Source organism: Lucilia cuprina, chromosome 3 (genome assembly GCF_022045245.1).
Source record: "Lucilia cuprina isolate Lc7/37 chromosome 3, ASM2204524v1, whole genome shotgun sequence".
In the NCBI taxonomy this organism is placed as follows: domain Eukaryota; kingdom Metazoa; phylum Arthropoda; class Insecta; order Diptera; family Calliphoridae; genus Lucilia; species Lucilia cuprina.
The window spans coordinates 35389350-35408799 of NC_060951.1; the positions used below are offsets into that span (position 1 = coordinate 35389350).

General features: G+C 26.3%; 1 protein-coding gene across 4 annotated transcripts in view; it reads left to right on the forward strand.

The window, feature by feature from the left end:
* LOC111684194 (high mobility group protein DSP1) overlaps nt 1-19450 on the forward strand; it is a 58569-nt gene that overhangs the window by 29637 nt on the left and 9482 nt on the right. For 3 of the 4 annotated variants that reach the window (XM_046947508.1, XM_046947509.1, XM_046947511.1), the window contains exons 3-4: nt 18003-18182; nt 19034-19063. In XM_046947508.1, coding sequence (XP_046803464.1) covers nt 18003-18182; nt 19034-19063 — 210 coding nt within the window. The remainder of the gene's footprint in view (nt 1-18002; nt 18183-19033; nt 19064-19450) is intronic. The other variant, XM_046947510.1, reaches the window with a different exon arrangement.

Consider the following 19450-nt stretch of genomic DNA (forward strand, 5'->3'; position numbering starts at 1 on the left):
AAAAAAAATAACTTAATAAAAAATTCCAAAAATGTTTATTTTAATTTCAGTTATGCATAAATTTATTTTTTAAATAAAAAAGAAAACTCAAATATTTATTGGTCAATGAACCTTTTTTTTTTTTCTTTCGTATAACAAACAAGACCAGTCATGTTGAAATTATTTTTTGGGTTTTGACTTTTTTTGCTTTTAAGTCTAAAGGAAACCAGGTAAAAATAATTTTTTTTTAAAAGGAAAATGAAAATTGAAAAAATAAGAAGTAAATGGATAAAAGAAACATAAAATAGCAGAATATTACGCTGGGATTTCTGGTTGAGTGAGTTTTAAGGCAAAAAGAAGAAAGAAAAAAAAAACCCAAACAGCAGAAACTGGTGGTGGTTTATAAACACCCCTCCTTGTTTTTAGCCATCAAAAGATTTTAATGAGGAAAAAAATGTACATTTATTTTAAATCAACCATGACTTAAACACTAAACAAATTAGACAACAATTTTTTTTGTTAGAATTTTGTTTCTTACACATTTTTGTTCATTTCATTTTTTTGTATTCATTAATTTCTTTTTTTTTTAAAAAACCTACAAAATTAGGTCAGTTTTTTGTATTTCAAAAATTTTATTTTTTTATTGTATTTCTTACAAAGTGAAAGTTATAAATTACTAAATGAATAAAGAAAAATAAAATGTAGAAGGTAGAGATTATAGCATGTTTTCAACATTTTATTTTTTTTTCTTCAAAAATTATTATCATAATTTGTTTTAATGGCCAAACAAGTTCTTGGTATAAATTTTTTTTCTTCTTTTTTTATTTTTCATACCAAAGAACGTGTCTTGATTTTAAATCATTCTTATTTTTTTTTATTTCTCTCTTTTTTTTGTATTTGTTTTTGTGTTATGAAATTTTTTTATATTTTTTCGTTTCAAACCTGATTTTTTTTATTTATCATACGATTTTTGTTGTGTTTTTTCAACTGCTTATCAACTAAAACATATATTTTTTTGAAAGCTTTAAAAAATATTTATTAAACAATTTAATAATTTTATTTATATTTACAAAAACAAAGTCATTGACCAAAATGTCATAAATTAAAAAATATATTTTTTTTAATAAAAAAATTTGAAAATAAAATATTTTCATATTTTTACAAGTTTTTTAAAAATAAATTTTTCTAAAATTCCATAATTTACTAAGATTTAAACTTGTTTTCTACCAATTTTAGTTTAATTTTAAAAATTTTCAAAAATTCGAATTTCGAACTTGATTTTGAATTTTAAAAAAGTGGAATTTTTTTTTTAAATTTGATAATTATAACATTTCCTAAGATTCCCACATATTTTTCAACAAAAATTTTATGATTTTGTTAATTTCGAAAATTCGAATTTAATTTCGAATATCGAAAAAAGTGTAAAATTTGCATAAAAATTTAAATAAATGCATTTCCTCTTAATCCGATAGATTTTTCTAATAAAAAGTGATCGATTTAATAATTTCGAAAAATTCGAACTTAATTTCGAATTTCGAAAAAAGTGAAAAATTAATTTCAAATTTTAAAAAAGGGTAAAAAATTTTCTAAAAAATGTAAATTTATTAATTTCCTTTTAATCCGCTAAATTTTCTAACAAAAACACATCGATTAAACAATTTCGAAAAATTCGAACTTAATTTCGAATTTCGAAAAAAGGCAACATTTTTAGTAAAAGTGTTAATTGTAACATTTTCTAAGATTCCCACATATTTTTTAACAAAAATTTCACGATTTTATTAATTTCGAAAATTCGAAGTTAATTTCAAAATTTCAAAAAAAGTGGAAAATTTGCTTAAAAATGTAAATTTATTAATTTCCTTTTAATCCGCTAAGTTTTTCCAAGAAAAAGGGATCGTTTAAACAATTTCGAAAAATTCGAACTTAATTTCGAATTTCGAAAAAAGTGGAAAATTTGATGGAAATTTCAAAATTTTACAAGTTTTTACAGTAAGCATTTAGAATTAAATAAAATTTAGGCAAACTAAACTTTTTTAACAAATTTCGAAAATTTAAAGTTAATTTTGAAAATTCGAAATTAATTTCGAATGTAAAAAAATACCCAAAATTTTTCTTAAATTAATTTTTTTATAATTTCATTATCAATATCACAATATATTAATAATTTACTGCAAAATTTTGAGATTTTTTATAATTTTGAAAATTCGAACTTAATTTCGAAATTCTAAAAAGTGAAAAAAAATTTTATAAAAATTTCAATATTTTCGCAAAGTTTTACTTCAATAATTAAGTTTCACACAAATTTACATAAAATTTGCTATTTTTGTTAAGTTCGAAAATTCGAACTTAGTTTCGAAAGTTCGAATTTTTTTTAAAAAGTGCCTAAAATTTACAAAAATTTAAAAATTTTTTAAAATCTAGTAAAAATATTCTTAAATATAGTAAAATTTAACAAAATTTGCCATTTTTATTAAATTCGAAAGAAAATTCGAACTTAATATCGAATTTTTGAAAAATTGCTTAAAGTTTATAAAAATTTGAAAAATTTTCAGAATTTTGCATAAATCATTGAAATACTGTTTAATTTAGACAAATTTGCTGTTTTAGTTAATTTCGAAAATTCGAACTTAATTTCGAAAATTCGAATTTTTCAAAAAAAAGTGCTTAAAATGGATAAAAATTTAAAAATCTTGCAAAAATATTCTTAAATATAGTAAAATTTAACAAAATATGCTATTTTATTAATTTCGAAAATTCGAACTCGAACTTAACTTCGAAATTTTGAAAAATTTGATAAAAAATTAGATTTTTTTATTTACTCTTGCATAAATCATTGAAATAATGTTTAATTTAGCAAAATTTTCTTGTTTTGCATAATTTCGAAAATTCAAACTTAATTTCAAATTTTCAGAAAAAAAAGAAATTTTTTCAAAAATTCGAAATTTCTTTAAGATTTATAGTAATTTTAATAAAAATTTTGGTAATTAAACAAAATTTATTATTTTAGGTTAATTTCGAAAATTCGAATTTAATTTGAATTTTAATTAAAATTTTAAAAAGTTTTCAAAATTTTTAAAGAAAAACCTAAAAGGTTTAGAAAAATCTGATAAAAATGATTTGTAATTTAGCAAAAATTATATTTCTACTATAATCGAACTTAATTTCGAAGATTTAAACTTATTTTCGAAAATTTGAACTTTATTTTGAATTTCAAAAAAAAATTTTAAAAATTGATAAACATTTTCAAATTTCTTGAGTTGTAATGAAAATTTAGACTTAATTTTAAATTCAAACTTTATTTGGAATTTTCAAAAAACATTTTAAAATTGATAAAATTTTTAAATTTAAAATTGATAAACATTTTCAAATTTAAAATTGATAAACATTTTCAAATTTCCTGAGTTGCAATGAAAATTTTGACTTAATTTTGAAAATTCGAAGTTTATTTCGAAAATTTAAACTTATTTTCGAAAATTCGAACTTTATTTGGATTTCTCAAAAAAATGTTTAAAATTGATAAATATTTTAAAATTTCTTGAGTTGTAATAAAGATTTAGACTTAATTTTGAAAATTCGAACTTTATTTGGAATTTTCAAAAAAAAAAAAAAAAAAAAAAAAACATTAAAATTGATAAAAAAAAATATATAAATTTCTTGAGTTTTTAAATAGTTGTAATGAAATTTATTAAACACTTTGAAATTTATTACAAATTTAAAAAAAATTCTTAAAATTTCCGAAATTTTGAGAATTTTTTTTTTGTTAAAATTTAATTTTAAAAAATTCTTAAAATTTTCGAAAATTTCTAAAATTCTTTTTGTTAAAAAGTTTCAAATTGTTTTTGTTATTAATTTTATCTGTTAAACAATTTTGAAATAATCTTTTTTATATTTAAATTTTTAATGACTTTTTTGACCTAATTTCTTATTTATTTTTAGCAAACAAATCTTAATTGTAACAACAATTTCTAAGAAATTTCTTAAAAATATTTTTACCTTATTCTACTTTAAACAAAAGATTGCTAATTGCAAAATATAAAAAAAAACTATAAATAAAATTAAACATTTTTAAAGGTCACATAATTTTCACATTTACAATAGATTTTTTTGTTTTACAAAAAAACACATAAATTTGTTCATTAAAATTGAAAAAACTAAAACAACTTTTTTTGTTGTTGCTTAAAAAAAAACCTGTATAGATTAATATAGAGTTTAGTTTATAGTTTAGCTTTGGTGGTTTGTTTGTTTGTTTGACGGCCTGTGGAGTTATTGCAAACTTATTTTTGCAACATTTTTCTTTGTTGTTCATATTTCTCTTTGGTCTGCTGCTCTGCTACTCACTATTCTTCTAACCAACTGACTTACAAACCAATATGCAGTTTTTTTTTTGCTAATTTTATTTTTTTAAGCTACTGGTAACTAGTTGTTTGGCTGGTTGTGGTTGGTTTGTCGCTCGGTAGGTTTCCTAAGTAAATGTTCTTCTCCTCTATATATATATGGTGTGGGAAAGTATAAAATGTTAATAGTTGTCGCTTAACTTTATTTAAATGTAATTTTTTTCTATGCAATTTCGTTTTGTTCTTTTTTATGACCCAGCAGCGGTTGGTAAATGTTCTTGTTCTGATGAGCCACCAACCATCAAACGATGGCTATCTTTACTAGATACAAAAAAGCCAGCTGCTTGCCTGCAGTTGGCTTTGTTGTTGTTGTTTTTTCTTTACAATTTAGCCCATAAATTACATTGTCTGTCTGTCTATCATTATAAAAGTAACAAAGAAACATTTAAAACAATTTTATTTGTATTTTCCCATATAAAATGTTTAAAGTTTAAAATGAAATTGCTAAATTTATGTAAAATTTAATAATTTAAAAAAAAATCGATTTGGAAAATTTAAAAAAAAACTATTAAAATTTCTTTCATTTGCCTCAAATTTTAAAAAAAAAAACATTAAAATTAACTTAAAGCCAACTTCTTTCTCTCACTAAACAAGATCAAAATAATGTTGAAAATTCCAAGAAATTCTAAAAAAAACATTTCTTACAAAAAAACACAGCCAAAGCAAGCAGGTCATGAAAAAATAAGTAATAAAACAAGTTTTAACTTAAACAAGAAATAAAAAATAAAGATTTTCTTGTAAATACATTAAACAAAACGAAAAATAAAAAAACACATTAAACAATAAAAACGAAAGAGCAACGAAAAAAAGGGAAAGGTTAATGGTAAAAGAATAAAATTTATAACCATTCGTTATTCATTGTTAAATAAATATAAATTTATGGCTTTAAAGTAAAATTTATTGCTTGAAAAATAATGTGGTTTTTGTTTTTTCCTCCAAAAAAACACATTAAATTTAAGTTTTTTTTTTTTTTAACAGAAATTATTGAACTTTTATGTTTATTTTAAAGTTATAGTTAATTTAAAACATATTTTTCTTAATAATTCAATCAAAATTACTATATTTAAACAATAATCTTAAACATTTTTCTCTGATTTTGTTTTCTTTAAAAAAAATTCATGTGGCAACTTTGTTTTCAAGCCATCATCCTTTTGACATCTCTGTTTGCCATCTCTGTTATTGTCATGTAATTTAGTGGTGATGCCAGCTGTTTAATATACTTTAAACCACCAAAACAGTTTTTGTTTTTTGTCTATAACTTTGTCATTTCTTGAGCTTTATTAATGATTATAACAATTGTAATGTTCTTAAGGCTATAAGCAACATTTAGGGATTATTTAAAAGTAGCCGCGGATCCTGCTCGAGTGTGTTTGGGGAGAACTTTTGTTTTTTTTTACTTATTTTATAAATTAGGAAACTTTTTCCTAATTTTTATAATTTCTAGAAAAAATGTTAAGTTTTGGGGGGAAGTAGGGTAAATTTTCCCTTTTCAACACACCCCCTCCCCTGTGGATCCGCGTCTTCATTAATTTGTATATTACATTTCTAATTGCCTTCTTTTTTTAATAAAACATGTATCGATTTGATAATAAACAGCGACGATTTCTGTTGTTTTGTATGGCAACACTGCAAAGTTTAATCTTGTACTCAAAAACATCAAAAGGGATTAAAATCAGAATCAATTTATTTTTAGATTAACTAATCTGATTATTAATTGGCATTTGATTGCCAAATCAAAAACCCACCCCCTCTTAATGTTTAATGGCACTTTGTTAAACTAAGATAATAAGTAAAGTTACTAATTATTGAAAAACGCAAAACTTAGAGTAAACAAAGAAGGTCTTTATCTGAAAAACCCGCCAAAACAATGTTACAAATTTGTAAAAATTTACTTTGAAAAATAGTCTACGATACATGCAGAGTAATACACTGTTTAAAGATCGTAGCATCGTACATTATTTTCCCAAAAAAAGTATCAATTGTTTAGGTCAAAGGTTATTGTTGCAGCATAACGATCAATGAGTTTTTGTTTGATAATATTGTCAGTGGTTGTATTTACCACAAAATTCATTCATTTGGAAATTATAATATCTTAAAACTATAGATTAGTCTAGTTAAGTTTTATAACGTTTTTTACAACAAACGGCAACACCTTGACCTTTGACCTTTAAAATGTCAAATCTTCTCCTGTTTATCTTTGATTTTAAATTACATTAACACTTAATCACTGGCTACTTAACTAAAAATTACATATTTTGTTATTTCATTCAATATATTCCTGTTAAAACCTTGTAGGTGGTAAATTATATTAAAATTTAATAAAACCTGTTGCTTTTAATCATTTTTTTTTGCATCTATCTAGAAATATTACAAAAAATGCAAAAAAAATAAACACAAAATTACAAAAATGGCATTAGAGAGCAAACACATACATACAAACAATCTCTTTTCAAAGCTTAAACTAGTTGTTGTTGTTGTTTCTTTTATATGTTATTTTGCACACAAAAAAGGGACCTTGATTATTACAATTACTTTTGTTATACGATTTTTATGTTGCTGCTAGTGTTGTTGTTGTTATTTACACTTCTTTTTGTATTGCTGCTATTAATATCAACATGCATACAAACATTCGTATGTATATTGACAGATGTATGAAAGGAATAAATATATATATATAAAAAGGGTGGCAATGTGTATTGTATTAAGTGTTGTGGGTGGCATTATTATTTTATTACGGTACTGGGGAAATGTGAGGGTATTTATATGTTTGTTTGTCTGCCGAGTTTTTTAATACAGATTTTTTTGTTTATTGGTTTTATTTATTTACTTTTTTTTGCCACAAGATTTTTTTCACTGTTATTATTTTACGGAAGCAACAGTTGTACAATTTTTTTTGTGGTTTTATGTTAACAAATTTTTTGTCTTATTGTTTATTCATAGAAGGAGGAGAAGGTTGAAAGAATGTTATAGTTGTTTACATATTGTTTGTACACGTTTTTTTCTTCTATTTTTTCGGATGAAAATATTTTATGATTCCTGTTTTTGCCGGCTTTTTTTGTTTTCATTTCACACTTGTCTGGCAGAAAAAAAACGTTTATTTTGATGAATATATTTGTTTTTTTTTTGCTAGAATTGTCTAAAAAGCCGGCAAAAATAAAAATTTAAATAAAAGGAAATTTTATCAAAGGATTTACAGTTTTTAGGCTAAAAGTGAAAGGATTTTTTTCTGGTTTTATTAAAGGACTTTTTTTCAATTTTATTTGAATTCTACTATAAAGTCTATAAATTGTGAACTGTATGGTAATTCAGTTTAAAATCACAGCTGAAGATAGTTAAATCATTTCTTAATCATTTAAATCATTCTGACCTTCAACACATTTAGGTCGTTTCAGCATAAAGTTGGAAATGCCTTGCAATTGGTCATTCTGAAAGAACTTATTGTGATATCTTTAAAAGTATGAATTTTTCCATGATTTTACAGCAAATGACGTCTATAGACGTCGAGCACGAGCGCTCGCATTTGAGTAGAATCATCATTTGCGTTAGCGTCAAGGAGTTAACTTTACGTTAGCAAATTAAATCGGGCACATTCATAATTACTTTTGTCATATTAGTCAATATTTTTGACACTAATATATCAGTGATGCCAATATTAAAAGTTCTTTGAATACTAATGTTGTTGAAGTGTGAAGTGAAAATGGAGATCAGCTTAACTTTTAGTGCATACACCTCCTTCAGAAATGTACAATTTGGTATTTTCCTTCTATACCGTTATTTTTCTATATTTTGTTTTCTCTTTTTTTATGTCACCTAAATAGCAGTGATGCCGGATGTTTTTATTTTTATAAAAAAAACTTTTGTTGTTAAAAACTCAGTCTGCTTTGGACTTTTAATAATATTTTCAGCATTTCTTACACGATGTTCTTAATTTTGGGAAACCAATTTTGTTGATTTTCAACAGTTAACTATAAACTATTATTAAAACCACTAAATTACTCCCAAAGATATCTCAGACCTTAACGAAAAAACAATTTTTATAAAAGCCAGTTTTTGAGTTAGCAATCAAATGCCAATTAATAATCAGTTAAGTTAATCTAAAAATAAATTGATTCTGATTTTAATCCCTTTGATGTTTTTGACTACAAGATTAAACTTTGCAGTGCTGCCATACAAAACAACAGAAAACGTCACTAATTGTTATCGAAACAATGTATGTTTTATAAAAAAGAAGAAGACAATTGTTAATATTATTTGAAAATAAATGAAAACTTCAATTTAAAATAAAAAATATGTATTGTTAAGTCTCCCTATTTTATACTAATCAATAAATTAAACATTTTAATGTTTATTTTAGTAAAAATTTTATTAAAATCAGCTGTTTACATTTTTGCATTTCTAGCTCAAGTTTGGGCGCTTTAATTAGCAAACAATATTAGCTGATTGAGTATTCAAAACAACTTTCGAGGATTAATTTTAATTTAATCCCTTATCCTCTACCTAAAGATTGGCCCTAAGTGACTTCAAGGAATCTGAAGTGTTTTAAACTTATTAGAAGTCTAGGGCGGTCTGCATAGTTGCCATCCACTAGATTCTGTTTAAATTCTTTTGAATTTTGCTATTATTTTTATTTCATCTTCTTTTTTAGATAAACAAAAAAAAAGCCATTGATATTGTATTTTGGTGTTGTCTCGTGTATTTTTATTTATTTAACTTTCTGCCATACAGCCAGTCTCTCTGTTTGTGTATTAAAGTATTATTTATGTGTTTTTTTATTGTTTTTTTTTGTAGTAGCATTTTTTTTATATTATTGTCTAAATTGTTTTTTAAATACAAATAACTAAAATAACATACACCTTGACTTTGATATTTTTTTTGTTTAGTATATTTTTACTACTAGTCAGTCATTTATTTAAGTATTTTTTTGTTTAACGTTTTGTTTGATTTCATTCATTCATATCTAAACAAAAAACACAAATGTACGTGTTTTTTTTTGTGATTGTAGACATTCATTCATTGATTGAAAAGTGAATGAGTGAAGAATAAAAACAAAATGTATTTAAAAATTCGCACTTATTTATTTATTAGCCACAAACCAACAGCAGCTAGTAGCAGCAGCATCTGCTGCTGCTATATGCAGCTGTTTTACTAGTGGGGGGATTGTATTTTATTAAAAAAATTGAAATTTTTATAAATGAATGATTTTAAGGAAGAAGGTAAACAAATTTTTAAATATTTCAATATAATTTTATAGCTGAACAACAAATTGTTAAAATTTTTAAATTAAACAAAATAAAAAGAAATAGCAAATTTCCCTCGCTATTTAACATATTTAACTTATGGCAACACTAGTTTAAGTATGGCAACACCTGTTTAATGTTTATACTTGTGTCAACAAACAAACAGCCAATTACGTTGTTTATAACGTAAGTGTTGTCATTGTTGTGTTTTAAACAAAACAATAAAAGTGGTGCCAAAAACCGTTAATTTATTTTAATACATACTCATTCATTTTGTTTACCTTTTTTTTTAATTATTTTACAACAACAACAATACATAACCATATGAAATTGTGTGTTTGAGAGTTCTTTTTAAACCCTTCAAATAATAATGCATTGCGTGTAGTTATTGTTATTGTTGTTGTTTTTGTTTTGTCTTTTATTAGAAATATAATGTTAAATATGCAACATGCATATTTATATGAATGTTTTTTTTTTTCACTATCTCTCTTCTTCCCTCTTTCGGTTAACAGTTTTAATATTTTTAAAAGTTTATTATGTGTGTGAAGATAAATATTCCTAGTTAAATATGTTTTGACGTAACGACTTAGAAAAAAACATATTTAACTAAAAAGTTAAATATGTTATGACGTAACGATTTTAGACCTGAAAATTAAATTTTTTCGACAAATCGACATATTTAACTGCAAAGTTAAATATGTTTTTTAAATAACTTAGCTAAAATTCATAAAGATCATATTTTATCAAATTTTATTAAAAAAAATAAACTTAAATATTTTGTAAACTTTTAAGAACTTATACATGACTAAAATTTGTATGCCATTTAAAGCTTTATTTTTGCTAAGGCTTAACTTTATTGATCTTTTGAGGCATTTTGCCCAAAATTAGGTTTTGGCCCAAGTGGACGTATAAGGGAGAGGCACGCATAACCACCATATGGAAAATGTGTGCAAGGGTCTTAGTTCTCACACTATATATATATAGAATTCCCGAATTGAATTTGTGGGATTTTTAACGAATTTTTGAAAACAAATTATTTGAGAAATTTCTTGATTTCTCTAAAGGATTTGGTCAAAGTGGGCATATATGGGAGAGGCACGTATAGCCACCATATGGGATATATGTACAAGGATCATAGTTATCATATTCCGTATATAGAATTCCCGAATTGAATTTGTGGGATTTTTAACGAATTTTTGAAAACAAATTATTTGAGAAATTTCTTGATTTCTCTAAAGGATTTGGTCAAAGTGGGCATATATGGGAGAGGCACGTATAGCCACCATATGGGAAATATGTACAAGGGTCCCAGTTGTCACATCCCGTATATAGAATTCCCGAATTGAATTTGTGGGATTTTTAACGAATTTTTGAAAACAAATTATTTGAGAAATTTCTTGATTTCTCTAAAGGATTTGGTCAAAGTGGGCATATATGGGAGAGGCACGTATAGCCACCATATGGGAAATATGTACAAGGGTCCCAGTTGTCACATCCCGTATATAGAATTCCCGAATTGAATTTGTGGGATTTTTAACGAATTTTTGAAAACAAATTATTTGAGAAATTTCTTGATTTCTCTAAAGGATTTGGTCAAAGTGGGCATATATGGGAGAGGCACGTATAGCCACCATATGGGATATATGTACAAGGATCCTAGTTATCATATTCCGTATATAGAATTCCCGAATTGAATTTGTGGGATTTTTAACGAATTTTTGAAAACAAATTATTTGAGAAATTTCTTGATTTCTCTAAAGGATTTGGTCAAAGTGGGCATATATGGGAGAGGCACGTATAGCCACCATATGGGATATATGTACAAGGATCCTAGTTATCATATTCCGTATATAGAATTCCCGAATTGAATTTGTGGGATTTTTAACGAATTTTTGAAAAAAAAATTTTTGAGAAATTTCTTGATTTCTCTAAAGGATTTGGTCAAAGTGGGCATATATGGGAGAGGCACGTATAGCCACCATATGGGATATATGTACAAGGATCCTAGTTATCATATTCCGTATATAGAATTCCCGAATTGAATTTGTGGGATTTTTAACGAATTTTTGAAAACAAATCGTGGATTAAATAATAAAAACTAAAAGATAAAAATTAAATTTAAATTGATTCTTACATTTTTGTATTAGTATTTTTTAATATAATTAATATAGTTTATTTCATTTACAAAATATACATTGAAATGGGTGTGATAAATTTAGGTTGGTTGTTTCTTTAATATAATTCCAACATCCTGCGTCTACACCTCTATTGCATTTAATCCATTTGACTTTAGAAGTAATATTGTCACCTTCGCAGTGTAAACAATTAATTTTGTCGCTACCAAATTCTATTAAAAATTATTTGAGAAATTTCTTGATTTCTATAAGGGATTTGGTCAAAGTGGGCATATATGGGAGAGGCATGTATAGCCACCATATGGAGCAAGGAGCGCATGATATTTTTGTAACTTTGAATCCCTTGATACGGTTTTTAATGAGACGTTCAGTATCAATTTTAATTAAGATTTTTAAAATTTGTAGTTTTTTCATTTTTTCGGCTAATTTTCCAGGAGTATATTTATTCCACGATATGGTTAAAATTAAAGAAAATGTTAATAGCAATATGTTGTTAATTCTTCAACATTAAAAAAAAATCACTAATGTGTATTGAACCCCAAACCCAATGATTTCCAAGCGCACGCACTCCCGTTAGACTATTCAATACACTAAACTTCTGCTACATTTGCACTTTGGTTTTGTAACGGAAATTGTGTTTGATCTTTATAGTTTTAGGCATTTCTGTTTCATACATGTTTGGGAAAAGTTGCATTTGTTTTTTACAAGAAGATCAAAAGCTATAGCAAAACAAAAGCTTTTTAAAATTCATCAAAACAAATGCAAAATTTGTCAAACATGTATGACAAAAACATATTTAAAACTATAAAGATCAAAATCAATTTCCGTTACGAAACCGTTACATTTTATCTCTATGTTGTGCAAAAGTAGTTCAAATATTTTGTATGGAGTAGTCTAATGAGAGTGCGTACGCTTAGAATTCATTCATACGTGCCTCTCCCATATATGCCCACTTTGACCAAATCCTTTAGAGAAATCAAGAAATTTCTCAAATAATTTGTTTTCAAAAATTCGTTAAAAATCCCACAAATTCAATTCGGGAATTCTATATACGGAATATGATAACTAGGATCCTTGTACATATATCCCATATGGTGGCTATACGTGCCTCTCCCATATATGCCCACTTTGACCAAATCCTTTAGAGAAATCAAGAAATTTCTCAAATAATTTGTTTTCAAAAATTCGTTAAAAATCCCACAAATTCAATTCGGGAATTCTATATACGGGATGTGACAACTGGGACCCTTGTACATATTTCCCATATGGTGGCTATACGTGCCTCTCCCATATATGCCCACTTTGACCAAATCCTTTAGAGAAATCAAGAAATTTCTCAAATAATTTGTTTTCAAAAATTCGTTAAAAATCCCACAAATTCAATTCGGGAATTCTATATACGGGATGTGACAACTGGGACCCTTGTACATATTTCCCATATGGTGGCTATACGTGCCTCTCCCATATATGCCCACTTTGACCAAATCCTTTAGAGAAATCAAGAAATTTCTCAAATAATTTTTTTCAAAAATTCGTTAAAAATCCCACAAATTCAATTCGGGAATTCTATATACGGAATATGATAACTAGGATCCTTGTACATATATCCCATATGGTGGCTATACGTGCCTCTCCCATATATGCCCACTTTGACCAAATCCTTTAGAGAAATCAAGAAATTTCTCAAATAATTTGTTTTCAAAAATTCGTTAAAAATCCCACAAATTCAATTCGGGAATTCTATATACGTAGTGTGAGAACTAAGACCCTTGCACACATTTTCCATATGGTGGTTATGCGTGCCTCTCCCTTATACGTCCACTTGGGCCAAAACCTAATTTTGGGCAAAATGCCTCAAAAGATCAATAAAGTTAAGCCTTAGCAAAAATAAAGCTTTAAATGGCATACAAATTTTAGTCATGTATAAGTTCTTAAAAGTTTACAAAATATTTAAGTTTATTTTTTTTTATAAAATTTGATAAAATATGATCTTTATGAATTTTAGCTAAGTTATTTAAAAAACATATTTAACTTTGCAGTTAAATATGTCGATTTGTCGAAAAAATTTAATTTTCAGGTCTAAAATCGTTACGTCATAACATATTTAACTTTTTAGTTAAATATGTTTTTTTCTAAGTCGTTACGTCAAAACATATTTAACTAGGAATATTTATCTTCACACACATAAGTTTATTGACACAGTTTTTTTCCATAATTAACAATTACAAATTTTAAATGACGTTGTGTGGAATTATTATTAATTAAAAATGATTTTTTTATTATTTATTGAAGAGAAATGTATGAATAATATTGTTTATATTAAAAATTTTAGAAGATTTGTTTATGAGAATTACATGAGTCACACCTTTCTTTTAATAATAACCAAATTTCATAGGAATTTGAGTCTTATTTAAAGGGAAATGCTTAAACAAATGTGGATTCCATTAGTATTAATACAATTTCTCAGGTATTTAGAGATTTTTTAGCCCGAGTATTTAAAATATTGACAACTTCTCTATTTTTTCAATTTTATAAACATTTTTATTAATTTTTTGAAAAAAAATCTAGTTCAATTTAAGTTCAAATCTTTTTCAGCTCTAGTTTAGTTCTAGTTCAGTTCTAGTTCAGTTCTAGTTCAGTTCTAGTTCAGTTCTAGTTCAGTTCTAGTTCAGTTCTAGTTCAGTTCTAGTTCAGTTCTAGTTCAGTTCTAGTTCAGTTCTAGTTCAGTTCTAGTTCAGTTCTAGTTCAGTTCTAGTTCAGTTCTAGTTCAGTTCTAGTTCAGTTCTAGTTCAGTTCTAGTTCAGTTCTAGTTCAGTTCTAGTTCAGTTCTAGTTCAGTTCTAGTTCAGTTCTAGTTCAGTTCTAGTTCAGTTCTAGTTCTGTTCTAGTTCTGTTCTAGTTCAGTTCTAGTTCTGTTCTAGTTCTGTTCTAGTTCTGTTCTAGTTCAGTTCTAGTTCAGTTCTAGTTCAGTTCTAGTTTAGTTCTAGTTCAGTTCTAGTTCAGTTCTAGTTCAGTTCTAGTTCAGTTCTAGTTCAGTTCTAGTTCAGTTCAGTTCAGTTCTAGTTCAGTTCAGTTCAGTTCAGTTCAGTTCTAGTTCAGTTCTAGTTCAGTTCTAGTTCAGTTCAGTTCTAGTTCAGTTCTAGTTCAGTTCTAGTTCAGTTCTAGTTCAGTTCTAGTTCAGTTCTAGTTCAGTTCTAGTTCAGTTCTAGTTCAGTTCTAGTTCAGTTCTAGTTCAGTTCTAGTTCAGTTCTAGTTCAGTTCTAGTTCAGTTCTAGTTCAGTTCTAGTTCAGTTCTAGTTCAGTTCTAGTTCAGTTCTAGTTCAGTTCTAGTTCAGTTCTAGTTCAGTTCTAGTTCAGTTCTAGTTCAGTTCTAGTTCAGTTCTAGTTCAGTTCTAGTTCAGTTCTAGTTCAGTTCTAGTTCAGTTCTAGTTCAGTTCTAGTTCAGTTCTAGTTCAGTTCTAGTTCAGTTCTAGTTCAGTTCTAGTTCAGTTCTAGTTCAGTTCTAGTTCAGTTCTAGTTCAGTTCTAGTTCAGTTCTAGTTCAGTTCTAGTTCAGTTCTAGTTCAGTTCTAGTTCAGTTCTAGTTCAGTTCTAGTTCAGTTCTAGTTCAGTTCTAGTTCAGTTCTAGTTCAGTTCTAGTTCAGTTCTAGTTCAGTTCTAGTTCAGTTCTAGTTCAGTTCTAGTTCAGTTCTAGTTCAGTTCTAGTTCAGTTCTAGTTCAGTTCTAGTTCAGTTCTAGTTCAGTTCAGTTCTAGTTCAGTTCAGTTCTAGTTCAGTTCTAGTTCAGTTCTAGTTCAGTTCTAGTTCAGTTCTAGTTCAGTTCTAGTTCAGTTCTAGTTCAGTTCTAGTTCAGTTCTAGTTCAGTTCTAGTTCAGTTCTAGTTCAGTTCTAGTTCAGTTCTAGTTCAGTTGTTCTAGTTCAGTTCTAGTTCAGTTCTAGTTCAGTTCTAGTTCAGTTCTAGTTCAGTTCTAGTTCAGTTCTAGTTCTAGTTCAGTTCTAGTTCTAGTTCAGTTCTACTAGTTCTACTTCAGTTCTAGTTTAGTTCTAGTTTAGTTCTAGTTTAGTTCTAGTTTAGTTCTAGTTTAGTTCTAGTTTAGTTCTAGTTTAGTTCTAGTTTAGTTCTAGTTTAGTTCTAGTTTAGTTCTAGTTTAGTTCTAGTTCAGTTCTAGTTCATTTCTAGTTTATTTTTAGTTCAGTTCTATTTCAAGTAACATTATAAATATGGCAACCTTTACCAAACTTTTATTACTCATCACTTAACAGTTATTTATATTTCTCTGTCCCTTTTCTCACTTCTCTTTTTCCTGGTAAAGATTTCTCACCACAAAAACCAATACAAATTTCACTCAGTGACAAAACAAATGACGTTTATAATAATTTCACAATGACAACAATAACAAATAATAAAGATATTATTTGATTTATTATATAAATAATATAAAAAATTTATAAATGTATTGAAGCAAAACTAAATTACTTTTTGTGGTTTTTTAATAAAACGCCTTTCTATATTATTATATTTTCCGGTTTTCTACATTTAACAAAGATGATTCATTGAACAAATTAAAGAAACGAAATAAAACGACTTTAGTTTTCTATATAAAATATTTTTTTTTTAAATTTTATTTGCACGTAAATGTATGAATGTACGTAGTGTTCAAACGTTTTACTCTATACTTATTTTTGAACTTGCCAAACAGCTGTGCTAATTAAAATGCAAATAATGAATGAGTAACAAAACTAATGACCGCAAAACAACAACAATTATACCTACAACAGACAGATATTTATTATTGTAGTATAATTAAACAAACAAACGACTATTTAAATAAGTAATTAAATAATAAAAAAAGAAATTGTTTAAATAAATAATATCAATTTAATAACCATAAATTGGAACAGATAGAAATTTGAGAATATTATAAAGATTAGCAAAACCAATCAAATATTACTCATACCACCCGTATCACGTAATATTTTTCTATACTAAGGACCTAATTCTTATTCCATTGATTCGGTTTTAGTTCATTTCTAATTTAGTTCACTTGCAGTTTTTTAAAAATATGAAATATAAAATTTAAAAATTTAATTGTTTTATTTAATATTTTTTGCCATAATATTGTGGTTTATGTTTTTAACCACATTATGTCCTTGTCATCATATACTTTTTTCATAGTTTTTATTGTATTGCATTTAGCAATATTTTTTCATTCAATAACATTCCAAATTGGAATTTCCAGTTTAAACTTGACAGCTGCCTAGTTACAAAATGCAAAAAAAAAATGAAACTAGCAACAAAATAAAACAAATTTATCAGCATCAGCAAAAACGTCATCATTATTACTGTTATCATCCATCATCTCATGATAATAATGAATAATATTGAAACATCATTATGATATTTTTGTGTACAAGCAAGTATTTTGTGTAAATGTCAAAAGCATCATCATTATTACAACAAAAACTTCATAATCATTATGTTTACTTGCCTAGACTAGCATTTTGGTTAGTTGCAAGAGCAACAGTAACAACAACAATTGCACTAACAATTGCAGCTTAATTTGCTGCTATTGTTTATATTACTTGACTTGTCATTTCTATGTGTGTGTATGTTTTTGTTTACATATATTTACCCACAATGTTGCCATAATTTCTCACCCAAGGTGTTGCCATTTAGAGTTTTTCTCTACTGTATGTTATTATTGTTTTCTTTGCAAAAAGAAAACCATTTTTATTTAATGTAGAATTTTGTTTATTTTTTCTTCTTTTTTCTGTGAAATATTTGAAATCTTTTAAAATGGCATAAAACGAACTTAAAATGTTTAAACAAATAGACTAGTGTTATAGCTTCGACTTCTGGTGCCAATGAATTGGCTAATTCCAACACAATAGAGACACAAACACAACAACAACAACAACAAAATGAACAAAAACAACAGCAGCTAACTCAACAGCAGGCAGCTGCTCAAAGTTTTAATACAATTACTTCTACAACAACTAATACAACAACTTGTACCTCCACTTCTCCCTCTAATATAATTTCTTCCTCCTCCTCTTCTACTGCAAATACTAGTAGTACTTCTACTTCTACCGCTTCAATTATTATTAACATTCCCAATTCTTCTATTCCTTCTACAACTATTACCACAACTTTAACTAATCCTGCTACTATGCAACTACACCAACTTCAACAACAACAACAACAACTATTGGAACATCAACAACAATATATTGATTTACATCGTCTTAATCATCCACAGAATAATATGGTGCGCACTGGTACCGGCGGAGGAGGCGGCAAAGCGGATGCCAAACCTCGTGGTCGTATGACAGCCTATGCCTACTTTGTACAGACATGCCGTGAAGAACACAAGAAAAAACATCCCGATGAGACAGTTATATTTGCTGAATTCTCCCGCAAATGCGCTGAAAGATGGAAGGTAAGTTTTATCTTTTTTTTTTCTTAATTCTTCTTTTTTATTTTTATTTAAACAAATTTTATGTTTAAAAGAAAACTATAGTTTCCTTATATTAGTATAATTTTTAAATATTTTGGAACTATAGTTTTCTTTTATCTGACTTAATCGCCAGAAACTTTTTTCGTTAAATAACTTCCCTAAAGAGTAAAATTATATTTAGTAAAAGACATTTAGTTTTTAACAGATTTTTACAGAAATAAATCAATGTTTCTTGTTAATTACAACTTACAATGATAATCTAACATTTGGCTTAAAATCGATGTCCTAGTTTCTTATAATTTTTGTTCTAATTTAAAAAAATAAAATAGTTTTCCCATTTATAAGATTTTTCAAAAATAATAACGTCTCTTAAACTATAGTAATTTGTTTTTCTTCAATTAAGGTTTTTAAAATAATTTAGCATTTATGTCCTTCCGTTTATTTAAAACAAAATTGAAACTTTACAAGATTTACCGGGCAGTACTTTTAAAATTTGCCTACTTTTTCCAAAAAAAAACAAAAACACTTTTCAAAAAGGAAAAAATCAGTCAATTTCTATTTTCGGAAAAAAAAATTGTAAAATATTCTTAAATCCCTTAAGTATTTCTAAATCTAGCTTTGTTTTTCCGATTTTTTTTTCAAGGGACCTCGAGAAATTCATCTCTTAAATCTCCCTGTAAATAAACAAATTATTTGTTATCTTCTCTATTTAAAAAAATTCCAAAAATTAATGTTTCTGTTCGATTTAAGAATTAAAAAACAAAAAAACTTAAACTTAAATAAAAATCAAATCAGTAGAAATTGACCGATTTTTTCCCTTTTTTCATTCCTAGATACTCAAATCCACCGAGGAAGGAAAAGATGTAAGTGTGATTGATTTATAGGGACCCACCCACTAAAACTGTGTGTTTGATCTAATGGGATTATATCTCTATCTCTCTCTTGTGGTATTTATAAACACACTAACAATGTTGCGTGAGTTATAATTAACAAAAAAATGATTTGTTTCTGTAAAAAGTTTTTTGTAATTAAATTATTCTCAAATTCTAATTTATTTATAGGTCAGATCTAGCTTTGTTCAACATCGAGTCCAGATCAATTTAAATTCAGTTCTGGTTCAGTTGTAGTTCAGTTCTAGTTCTGTTCTAGTTCAGTTCTAGTTCAGTTTTAGTTCAGTTCTAGTTCAGTTCTAGTTCAGTTCTAGTTCAGTTTTAGTTCAGTTCTAGTTCAGTTCTAGTTCAGTTCTAGTT